The sequence below is a fragment of the Egretta garzetta genome, unplaced genomic scaffold (assembly GCF_000687185.1).
Source record: "Egretta garzetta isolate BGI_Z169 unplaced genomic scaffold, ASM68718v1 scaffold5, whole genome shotgun sequence".
Classification (NCBI taxonomy): domain Eukaryota; kingdom Metazoa; phylum Chordata; class Aves; order Pelecaniformes; family Ardeidae; genus Egretta; species Egretta garzetta.
Window position 1 is genome coordinate 165,633 of NW_009259707.1, and position 11,015 is coordinate 176,647.

The 11,015-nt window shown below is 44.5% G+C and overlaps 1 protein-coding gene across 1 annotated transcript in view; it reads right to left on the reverse strand.

The window, feature by feature from the left end:
* Window positions 1-2,472: 2,472 nt before the first annotated feature.
* ATP4B (ATPase H+/K+ transporting subunit beta) overlaps window positions 2,473-11,015 on the reverse strand; it is a 9,236-nt gene continuing 693 nt past the window's right edge. Inside the window, 6 exon segments of the mRNA XM_009638913.1 lie at window positions 2,473-2,634; window positions 2,800-2,888; window positions 3,443-3,512; window positions 4,861-5,060; window positions 8,805-8,918; window positions 10,119-10,247. Of these exon segments, the coding sequence (XP_009637208.1) occupies window positions 2,473-2,634; window positions 2,800-2,888; window positions 3,443-3,512; window positions 4,861-5,060; window positions 8,805-8,918; window positions 10,119-10,247 (764 nt within the window).

The following is an 11,015-nucleotide window of genomic DNA, read 5'->3' on the forward strand; positions in this document are numbered from 1 at the left end:
CACTAAATTAGCTGTGACTGTGCAGCAGCGTGGAGCTGCTGCTGTACAGCTGGCACCGACGGCCAAGGTCCTCATTAGTCTCCAGGATGAAGGCGACCAGGCTGGAGAGCTCTTCCACTGGAGGAGGTGTCTGTCTGTCCTCCCCTGTCACTGTTGGTATTTAATGCTTCTTGCCCGCCTGTCCCACCTAAAGGGCGATTCAGGTGCTCCTTAACTTGGTTTTGCTTTGGCCACTCGTGCCACCTGTGCCGTGGGCAGGATGCCCTCCCCCTTTCCCTTCCCCATGGCTTATTTTGCTCTTCATCTTGTAACTTCCGTCGCTTGGATGTCTCTGAAGGGCAACTGCGCAAGCCTGCCTTTGCTGCTTTGATGGTTACGTTGCTCGCTACGGGAAATGCTTGCACGTAGCGTTGAGCTGTGCCATCGCAGTGTTACAAAATATTTACATGCTGGTTGTTGTGCTATTTAAGTGTGCTTATATTTGGGTTCCGGGCAAGCTGATATTAACTATACCCAGATCAATACACTTCAGAGCTTTCACAGAGCTTTTCTACTTCAGCTACGCTAGCCACAAACCTTCCTCTGTAGCAGTATTTGTAATTCCAATATAGAAAAAGAATAGTTTCAGATGGCTAAAAGTTCAAGGGAAATCTAAATTCAGGGTGGCAATCTTTGCACTTACCGAACCAGATCCTGTGGACCTGCCTACCCCTTTTTGGGCCTCAGAACGCATCGCCCTTTCATTAACACGGGGACGCTTCAGTCTTTCCTTTCAATTTATTTATCCCAGCAAAGCTCTTTGGTCTGGGCTGTCACTCTGAAGCTGCAGCTATGCAGACACCCGGTCTGTGGGAAGTTTGCTCAGCAGCCTCTTGTGTTGTGCTAACTAAAGTGTGAGTGTGTAATAACTGCGTCGCCCGATTCAAACATGCAGGTTGTAGACACTAAATCAAGTACGGTCAAGCAGGGAATCTGCCTGTGTTGGAGACACCAAGGGAAGAGTGCTCGGTTTTCTTGGTAATATTTAAATGTTCTGTTCATAGACTACCTTGAATTACCTTTGAGCATGCGTTACTATTTTGTTATCAAAAGTATTTTATTATTTTATTGTTTTCCATGTTATTTTGGAAAGATGCACAGGGGGAGACCTGTATTCCAACAAGGAATATAAAGTTGATTTCCGTTCAGTCTCTTAGAAGGGAGGCAAAGTCCCTCTGTGAAAACTGAAACTTGGAAGGCCAGGGGGGAAAAGAAATTCTTACATGAGGATGCATTTTCTTACTGTTTCTGAACTGCAGAATGCCCGTTTTCTCTGAGAAAAGCTAAAAAAAACATTTGTGGGTTTGAAGGGGAAATATTCCCCTCCAACTGGATTCTTTCTGCAGGCTGGCTGGCTGAGTGCCACTGTAGTAAAGGAGGCTAACCTCTTAACATCTTTCCGCTTCTTAAAATGTCCAGGCAGTGAAGGTGTAAAATGATTTCTTCTCTTAAATATCATTTTTCTGTGCAGTGTTTATTCTCTGGCTGAAGCATCCTGGGCTTCATCTAGTATAAACCTGCTACGGAGACACAGCAATCTTGTGCCTTTGTATCACATGTGGTAGGGTCAGACTTCTCAAATTTTAGATTTGCTTAAAGATTTAGTGTTACTTGAGCGTCTTCCAGCTTATTCCAAGTAACCTAAAACTCATCAGTGCAATACAGGGCTATTCTAGAAAAAAACCTCAACCAACCAAATGACAACCTCTAACAGTTACATGCACACAGTTCTCCTGGATGTAGCTGGACGTTACAGTCTTAGAGTAATTTTTATTTTATATACATGCAGAAGTTGTAAGTGGTACAATAAAATCGGTAAGCCAGAGGACAGATTTGAAGTTCACTTCTTCTGCAGTCATTGATTAGTCAGCTGAAAGGACCTGACTTGGCTGACCAGTACAAAAACCAACGCATGGGGGTACAGATAATTTTAATATACTTTTATAATTTATACATCCTATACAAGAAAGACTGAGAATTATATTACTCGCTAGTTATTTCAAAGTATTGATTTCTTTTCTAGCTATCTAATTATTTCTCAATATCCAAAATTTAGTGTTGTACATCAGTTATTTATTATGGTTTGAAAAGTGACAGAAAATACTGGTTTGATCCTATACTTATTTTCTTGGAAGGCACAGCTGCTCAGCTTAGAGGAAATTTGTTTTGTACAAATATTTGCCGGAAGGCAGCAGCATGCCGTAGGCATGGAATAGGAAGCTATGTACATCGAGATAATCCTCATCTCCTTCATGCACTGCGTGTGGTATCATGCTTTTTAGCTATATGGGTCATCTTTCAGTAGAAAATGTCTCTTTGCTCTGTAATTTGCGTAAATTTATATGGAAATCATAGAAAATAAATATGGACAAATGTGATAATAGGTGAGTTTTACTCTTCACACATGTTTTTCAGAAGTGTCTCTGCCGCTGCTCAGTCTTCTATTTTCAATTTAAATTCCACTTTACCTTCGTACGGATCATGAACGTTATCAAACGTAATTCCAGCTCCAATGATTTTGCACACTATTTTCAGTTCTACGTTCCTCGTAAGGTTGAGAAATTTCACAGCTACCAAAGGATTGCTGTAGCTGGGCTAGGAGGGGGGAAGAAAAAGAAGTACTTCAATTTTACACCACTGATTTAAGGTCTTAAGATTAGCCACCTCCCTAGTTCTCATAAGATTGCAGAGATGCCCCATAGGCTTCATCTTACACAAAGATGAAGAAGAAAAGTGGTTCCGAAATACATGAGCACCCACCTGTGACTTTTTCCCGTAGTAGGGGAAGTAGTGCAGGTTGAAGGTACCGTTCACGGGGTAGTAGTCCACCTCCAGCGGGCGAGACGCGTCTCCCTGTTGGTAAGGCAAGAAAGCAGCTCTGTTGGCTGGGCACTCGTAAGCCAGCCCTGGGCAAGGGTTTTACCGCTGCTAAAAGCTGTGCAGCGTGTGTTAAAACTCTAGTTCAGCAGTCTGGTTAAAATAAGCGTCGCTCTTATTTTTCAAATAAAAGTGGAAATCTCCCGCTGTTGCTATTGCCGAGAGAAAGGGGCAAGGGTATTTTCGCAGCAGTTGTGAATTCAGTGAATTGGCGACCTGCGGGAAGGGGCAGAGCGCCTGGAGGAGCTGCTCTGAGGCGTGAACTTCGCTAGCGGGAGCTGAAAGCAAGCAGCTGACGTTCTTTGCAGCACAGAAAAACCACTTTTCAGGTGATTTAAAATAAAGCAAACATTTTGTTGGTGTTCTTAGGGTGTCTGCTGGTGCAAGAAATTGCACGGAACTGAGAATATTCCCACTATTGGGCCAGAATGATCTGATTTCCCGAGCTGCCAGGGCAATCTTTCTGATCGCAACTGCACTCCACCTGCTATCAGAGCTGCAGTGCTTGAATGCTGAGACTGGGGACCTCATGCGCTTACCACGTATGTGCAGTCCACTCTTGGTGCGGTGCCGTTGCCAGGGAAAAATTTGATAATCTGAAATAGAAAACACCCATTTGGTCATCCTGGACGTTGTTTTGAGATGCAACCAAGCGAACACTCAACTGAGCTTCAGGTGCTGCTTAAGTGTGTTTCTGCGTAAGGCCCACAGGTCACCTCATCTGATGCGCCTGGGTGGCAAAACTGTGTTGGGGCTGGGTCTGTGAGAAGTGGGACTTGGTGCTGCCCGGGCTGGGCACTGCGGGCGGGCTTTTTCCCGGCTGCACCTCCAGGCAAGTCCAGCTCATTCGCCTGCCTGTGCCGCTTGCTCTCAGCTGGGGGTCTCTTAAAGCAGCTCGTTGTGGAAAATAAAGGAAAAGCTGAACCCCCATGCTTTTCATCATATGCCTTATTTGAAACCTTGGCAGAAACTATTGGTCCCCGTTGACCCTACAGAAATAGTGGGGTTGCACCCGATAGCATCAAAGGTGAAAGGAGATAAAGCGCCCCCCCACAGGCCCCACGCAGGCACCACCCACCGGCCATGGGTGGTGTGCAGCCCTCCTGAAGCAGGCAAAGGCTTTTGGGGGGAAAACCCAGTGTTTTGCCTGCCAAAATCAGGGGCACAGCTCGCCTCTCACAGCCTGGACCTTGCACAGATTCTTGAAAATATTCATTGCCCGAGTCTAGGGTGCAAGCCCAAACAAAAATGAAGTTATTTTGTCTGTCAGGAGACGGTGGAGAACAGGAATTCTTCCCTTTGTACTGAAATTGAACTAGAAGGCTCAGAATCTTACCTGAAAACAAAAATAAAATGCTTATGCCTTTGTCTATGTCCTGAAAAAATCAGAGGTGTGGAAGATACCCTTTTTGCTCTCTAAAAAAAAAAAAAATGTTTGTGGTTTTTACTGAAAAAAAAATATCTACTAGGTTTGAATTTTGTTTTTACGGGTTCTGCTAGAGATTTTCTTTGCGGCCTGGAGAAATAAGGTGTGCAAGTATCACCTCTGTGAAACCGCTTCAGGTACTGTCACGCCTTAACACCTTAGCTGAAGGCACAGGATCGGGGTGCTGCAGAATGAAGCCTTTCAATGTACTAATCCGTTGGATGAGAGCACTACGGAGATGCTGACAAAACTAAACGAACCCCGGAGCTTTAGAGAGCTGGTTTACAGGTCACTTTTCCCTGTGTTCCTTTCCTAGGGGTGGTGACCAAGTCTCACTCTTTCTCTGGTAACTCCGGAGGTCTCTCGGGAAAAGCACAGGAATTTGCCTTCCCAGTAGAAAGCAGAGATTGGAGCTCGTGGCAGCGGACGGCATAGCAGCTCCCCAGCGGGGGCTTGAGATGTCAGGGATTTTTTTTTGGTGAATTCTTTCCTGCTCAGCACCTTGAGCTTGTACTTACCCTGTTCATTTTTATAATAAAGCAGGGTTTTCCTTCTGGAAATCCAAAAGTAGGATCCGTGATGCCAGAGCAGTTCTGAAGCATATCTGAGGTAAATTTGCAGGATAGTTTTGTTTTATTGGGGCCATCAAAGGTGTCCTGAATGAAGTATGTGTCGCCGGTGCAGTTGATGTTCGGACGCTGCGCAGCTGGTGTGTATGCTGAATGTGTGCAGAAAGAACAAAAAATTCCCCACTGAAGTTTTTCATACATGAATTCTACATCCCAGTATCAGTTTGGAGGTTATATCATGGGAAACTGTACTTCAAGTGAAGTTGGGATTAGATGGAATGGGGAAAGCTTAAATTGTTTGGGTTTGGGGTTGTTTTTGTTTAGAACATCCAGGCAAAGCAAAAAAAGAGATCGAATTGAGTCAAGGCTGCCAATTTGTGTTGATAGCTCCATTTCAAATACAATTTTTCTCAATATGCTTATGAGAAACACAGAAATATGAATATAAGGCTCACAAGGTATATGAACTTAATCAGATCTGAACAGGCAAAGGGAGCACCTAACCTACTTTGACTGTACTCTCTGGTGACGCTATGCAACAGCTTCACAAGCCTTATTACGGCACTTTGATATTTGTAGTCACGGACAGTATTAGATTAATTTAGACGGGACTAGTTTGAAGACCTTGTTTTACCCTCTTCCTTCCAACTTTCTGTTAGCCTATTAAGGCTATTTGTGATTAAAAAAAGTAAAGCTCTGCAGCAGCAACTGAAAGCTCTGCTTTTATAGACATGTTCACATGTGTTTGAGGTATAGATTCATGAGGGGATCTGCTCGTCCCTTTCAGAAGATGCATTTTCCGCTCGGAATCTGATTTCGGAAGGACAAATGGAGAATGGGAACACTGACTGAAGGTTCTCGGACCCAATAAGGGAGACGCGACCGCACGTTTCTTCAATAGGAAACCTCAGGAAACCTCATTTTTACCTGTCAGAAAAGTCTGAAGAGTTGTCACTAAACCTTCCCAGGTTTTGTTGTCGGACATGTTGTAATAAATTTGTAGTCCTCTGTCCCCATAAACGTCGGGCCGTAACGTTACACCTTCACGGGGGAAGAAAAGAGAAGGCAAAGCAGAGGAGAGGTGCCAGGCACAGATTTGTTTATTTAAATTGACGGTAGCGATGACACCGCAATTGTAAGTGTATGGGATCCCCAGGCTTTGCTGGAGGGGATTTAACCACGTACGGAAACCATCTGGGCTCGTGAGTTGTTGGACTGAAAACCTAAAGACTCGGCTACTGCGCTAAGCTCTTTTTCTTTTCGTGTATATCCGTGCTGTTATCAGAACGGCTTGCAAAATCATTCCAGCAACTGCACTGGGTTTCCCCTGGACTTGTTAAAAATAACAGTTATAATAGCCACGTCAGGTTAAAGAAACGGATCCTACTGTAGTGTTAGAAGCAGCTTTTGAAAAAGCCACGCTAAATATTTTACAGGAATTATTTTGCCAGCAAGCAGCAAGCTTACTGAATATTGGGAAACTTCAAAATTCAGCAACAGGCAGACAGAATAATTCTTAGGGCTACAGCTTTGAAAAAGTAATTTTTTCCTTCCCATTGCTTGTAAAAACAAGCCATTTAGGGGGGTGACGTTTTAGCAGCAAGCACTGATACTGTCTTTTCCCTCCCCAGTCTTACTTCATGTCCCACAAATTTCTAATTTATACATTTATATATTTCTAATTTTCAAATTTCTAATTCTTTATTTCTGATCCCACATGCCTTTACCTGTCTTATTTTCACTTGCTTGGCTGCTGGCACAGCACATCCTGGTGGGGAGGGATTCCTTTTCTCCCAGGGACTTTCCATGCTGCTGGCAATACCCACCCCAGGCTGCTCGCCCCAGTGCCCCTCCATCTTGCCAGGTCACCCCAAAACCCTCTGTGGGGCTTGGGGGGCTGGAGCAGAAACCAGAGTTTCCCTAGGGGCTGACCCCTGCCCTTGGGAAGAGGAGGTATATATATTTATATTTATTTATTTTTATATTTATATATTAAAAAATCAAAATGCATAAATAAAAGTGCCAATTTTTTTTTTTAAAGCTTGAAAATGTTCTCAGGTGGAGGTTAAACTTTGCAGGGATCGTGTGGGGAGATTCGACCTGATTTATTCCACGTTTCTCACCCCTGGTGCCTGGGCTCTGCTGAAGCCTTTCGGCCCAGCCCAGCCCCACGCAGCCTCCATGGGAGACTGCAGGGTTTATCTCGTGACCGGGCAGCCACTGGCCAGACCGTGGCATTACCTGGGGATTTCAGCTGGTCTTGGTAATCCGGCTCGTACGGATTCACTGTCCTCATTAAAGAATAAATGGAGAGCGCGAACAACCCCGACATCACCACATAGAAAGCCAGGTAGTATAGGCTGATCCACACTGTGGAAAAAAATGAAGGCAAAAATCTCATTTTTCGAGCGAGGCGATGCAGTGATCCCTCTGCAGCTGGGACTGTCCGGGCAGCAGCAGCCATCTCCTTTCCACCCTTGGCCCCCAGGGAGGTTTTCCCTGTGAAGCAGCTGGTGTTTTGGATCTTTTTCTCTACACTCAAAAGAATATTCTTCTAGAAAAATTTGGCCGTAAATTTATTAAGTTTTACAAGGATTTTTAAAGCAGTTGGTGTTTAGCCCAGGCTATTTAAAAGTGAAATGATTGTGTGGCTTCTTGAAATCACTTCACGTATTAAGACCATTTATCAGCTTACTAATGTGGACTGAGCGACACAGCTGAGGTGTTTCTTCGACAAAAACAAGTTGCTCCTCGCATTATTTGGATGACAGCTGTCAGTATCTCAGGCAGGTTGATTTTAGACCCGTATCGCCTCACTGCCTTTTATATCTGAAATCACCTTCAGCAAAATGTGTCATCCCGCTATTTTATTCCGCTGCAAGGTGTTAGACTGACGCTGTGTCCCTGTCCCTGTGTGGGGGGAGGGGGCGGTCCCCCTGCCGGCAGCCGGCGAGTGTTTTGGGGGGGCCGTCAGAAACCGCTCCCTGTAATCATCGGGGCCTCATAGCACCTTCTTCTCTCCACAGTGGAAAGGCTCACATTTCAGTTTGATTTTCTGTAAAATCATGGCTTTAAGAATGGCTAATAAGCTACGCTCACGGGCTTTGCAGCAGAAAAAAAATCATCTGGAAACCTGCAGCGACCCTTACGGTCAGTGGACATGAATTCTACATCCCAGTATCAGTTTGGAGGTTATATCATGGGAAACTGTACTTCAAGTGAAGTTGGGATTAGATGGAATGGGGAAAGCTTAAATTGTTTGGGCTTGGGGTTGTTTTTGTTTAGAACATCCAGGCAAAGCAAAAAAAGAGATCGAATTGAGTCAAGGCTGCCAATTTGTGTTGATAGCTCCATTTCAAATACAATTTTTCTCAATATGCTTATGAGAAACACAGAAATATGAATATAAGGCTCACAAGGTATATGAACTTAATCAGATCTGAACAGGCAAAGGGAGCACCTAACCTACTTTGACTGTACTCTCTGGTGACGCTATGCAACAGCTTCACAAGCCTTATTATGGCACTTTGATATTTGTAGTCACGGACAGTATTAGATTAATTTAGACGGGACTAGTTTGAAGACCTTGTTTTACCCTCTTCCTTCCAACTTTCTGTTAGCCTATTCTATTAAGGCTATTTGTGATTAAAAAAAGTAAAGCTCTGCAGCAGCAACTGAAAGCTCTGCTTTTTTAGACATGTTCACATGTGTTTGAGGTATAGATTCATGAGGGGATCTGCTCGTCCCTTTCAGAAGATGCATTTTCCGCTCGGAATCTGATTTCGGAAGGACAAATGGAGAATGGGAACACTGACTGAAGGTTCTCGGACCCAATAAGGGAGACGCGACCGCACGTTTCTTCAATAGGAAACCTCAGGAAACCTCATTTTTACCTGTCAGAAAAGTCTGAAGAGTTGTCACTAAACCTTCCCAGGTTTTGTTGTCGGACATGTTGTAATAAATTTGTAGTCCTCTGTCCCCATAAACGTCGGGCCGTAACGTTACACCTTCACGGGGGAAGAAAAGAGAAGGCAAAGCAGAGGAGAGGTGCCAGGCACAGATTTGTTTATTTAAATTGACGGTAGCAATGACGCAGCAATTGTAAGTGTATGGGATCCCCAGGCTTTGCTGGAGGGGATTTAACCACGTACGGAAACCATCTGGGCTCGTGAGTTGTTGGACTGAAAACCTAAAGACTCGGCTACTGCGCTAAGCTCTTTTTCTTTTCGTGTATATCCGTGCTGTTATCAGAACGGCTTGCAAAATCATTCCAGCAACTGCACTGGGTTTCCCCTGGACTTGTTAAAAATAACAGTTATAATAGCCACGTCAGGTTAAAGAAACGGATCCTACTGTAGTGTTAGAAGCAGCTTTTGAAAAAGCCACGCTAAATATTTTACAGGAATTATTTTGCCAGCAAGCAGCAAGCTTACTGAATATTGGGAAACTTCAAAATTCAGCAACAGGCAGACAGAATAATTCTTAGGGCTACAGCTTTGAAAAAGTAATTTTTTCCTTCCCATTGCTTGTAAAAACAAGCCATTTAGGGGGGTGACGTTTTAGCAGCAAGCACTGATACTGTCTTTTCCCTCCCCAGTCTTACTTCATGTCCCACAAATTTCTAATTTATACATTTATATATTTCTAATTTTCAAATTTCTAATTCTTTATTTCTGATCCCACATGCCTTTACCTGTCTTATTTTCACTTGCTTGGCTGCTGGCACAGCACATCCTGGTGGGGAGGGATTCCTTTTCTCCCAGGGACTTTCCATGCTGCTGGCAATACCCACCCCAGGCTGCTCGCCCCAGTGCCCCTCCATCTTGCCAGGTCACCCCAAAACCCTCTGTGGGGCTTGGGGGGCTGGAGCAGAAACCAGAGTTTCCCTAGGGGCTGACCCCTGCCCTTGGGAAGAGGAGGTATATATATTTATATTTATTTATTTTTATATTTATATATTAAAAAATCAAAATGCATAAATAAAAGTGCCAATTTTTTTTTTTAAAGCTTGAAAATGTTCTCAGGTGGAGGTTAAACTTTGCAGGGATCGTGTGGGGAGATTCGACCTGATTTATTCCACGTTTCTCACCCCTGGTGCCTGGGCTCTGCCGAAGCCTTTCGGCCCATCCCAGCCCCACGCAGCCTCCATGGGAGACTGCAGGGTTTATCTCGTGACCGGGCAGCCACTGGCCAGACCGTGGCATTACCTGGGGATTTCAGCTGGTCTTGGTAATCCGGCTCGTACGGATTCACTGTCCTCATTAAAGAATAAATGGAGAGCGCGAACAACCCCGACATCACCACATAGAAAGCCAGGTAGTATAGGCTGATCCACACTGTGGAAAAAAATGAAGGCAAAAATCTCATTTTTCGAGCGAGGCGATGCAGTGATCCCTCTGCAGCTGGGACTGTCCGGGCAGCAGCAGCCATCTCCTTTCCACCCTTGGCCCCCAGGGAGGTTTTCCCTGTGAAGCAGCTGGTGTTTTGGATCTTTTTCTCTACACTCAAAAGAATATTCTTCTAGAAAAATTTGGCCGTAAATTTATTAAGTTTTACAAGGATTTTTAAAGCAGTTGGTGTTTAGCCCAGGCTATTTAAAAGTGAAATGATTGTGTGGCTTCTTGAAATCACTTCACGTATTAAGACCATTTATCAGCTTACTAATGTAGACTGAGCGACACAGCTGAGGTGTTTCTTCGACAAAAACAAGTTGCTCCTCGCATTATTTGGATGACAGCTGTCAGTATCTCAGGCAGGTTGATTTTAGACCCGTATCGCCTCACTGCCTTTTATATCTGAAATCACCTTCAGCAAAATGTGTCATCCCGCTATTTTATTCCGCTGCAAGGTGTTAGACTGACGCTGTGTCCCTGTCCCTGTGTGTGCAGGCGGCTGGTGCCCTGCCAGCAGCCGGCGAGTGTTTTGGGGGGGCCGTCAGAAACCGCTCCCTGTAATCATCGGGGCCTCATAGCACCTTCTTCTCTCCACAGTGGAAAGGCTCACATTTCAGTTTGATTTTCTGTAAAATCATGGCTTTAAGAATGGCTAATAAGCTACGCTCACAGGCTTTGCAGCAGAAAAAAAATCATCTGGAAACCTGCAGA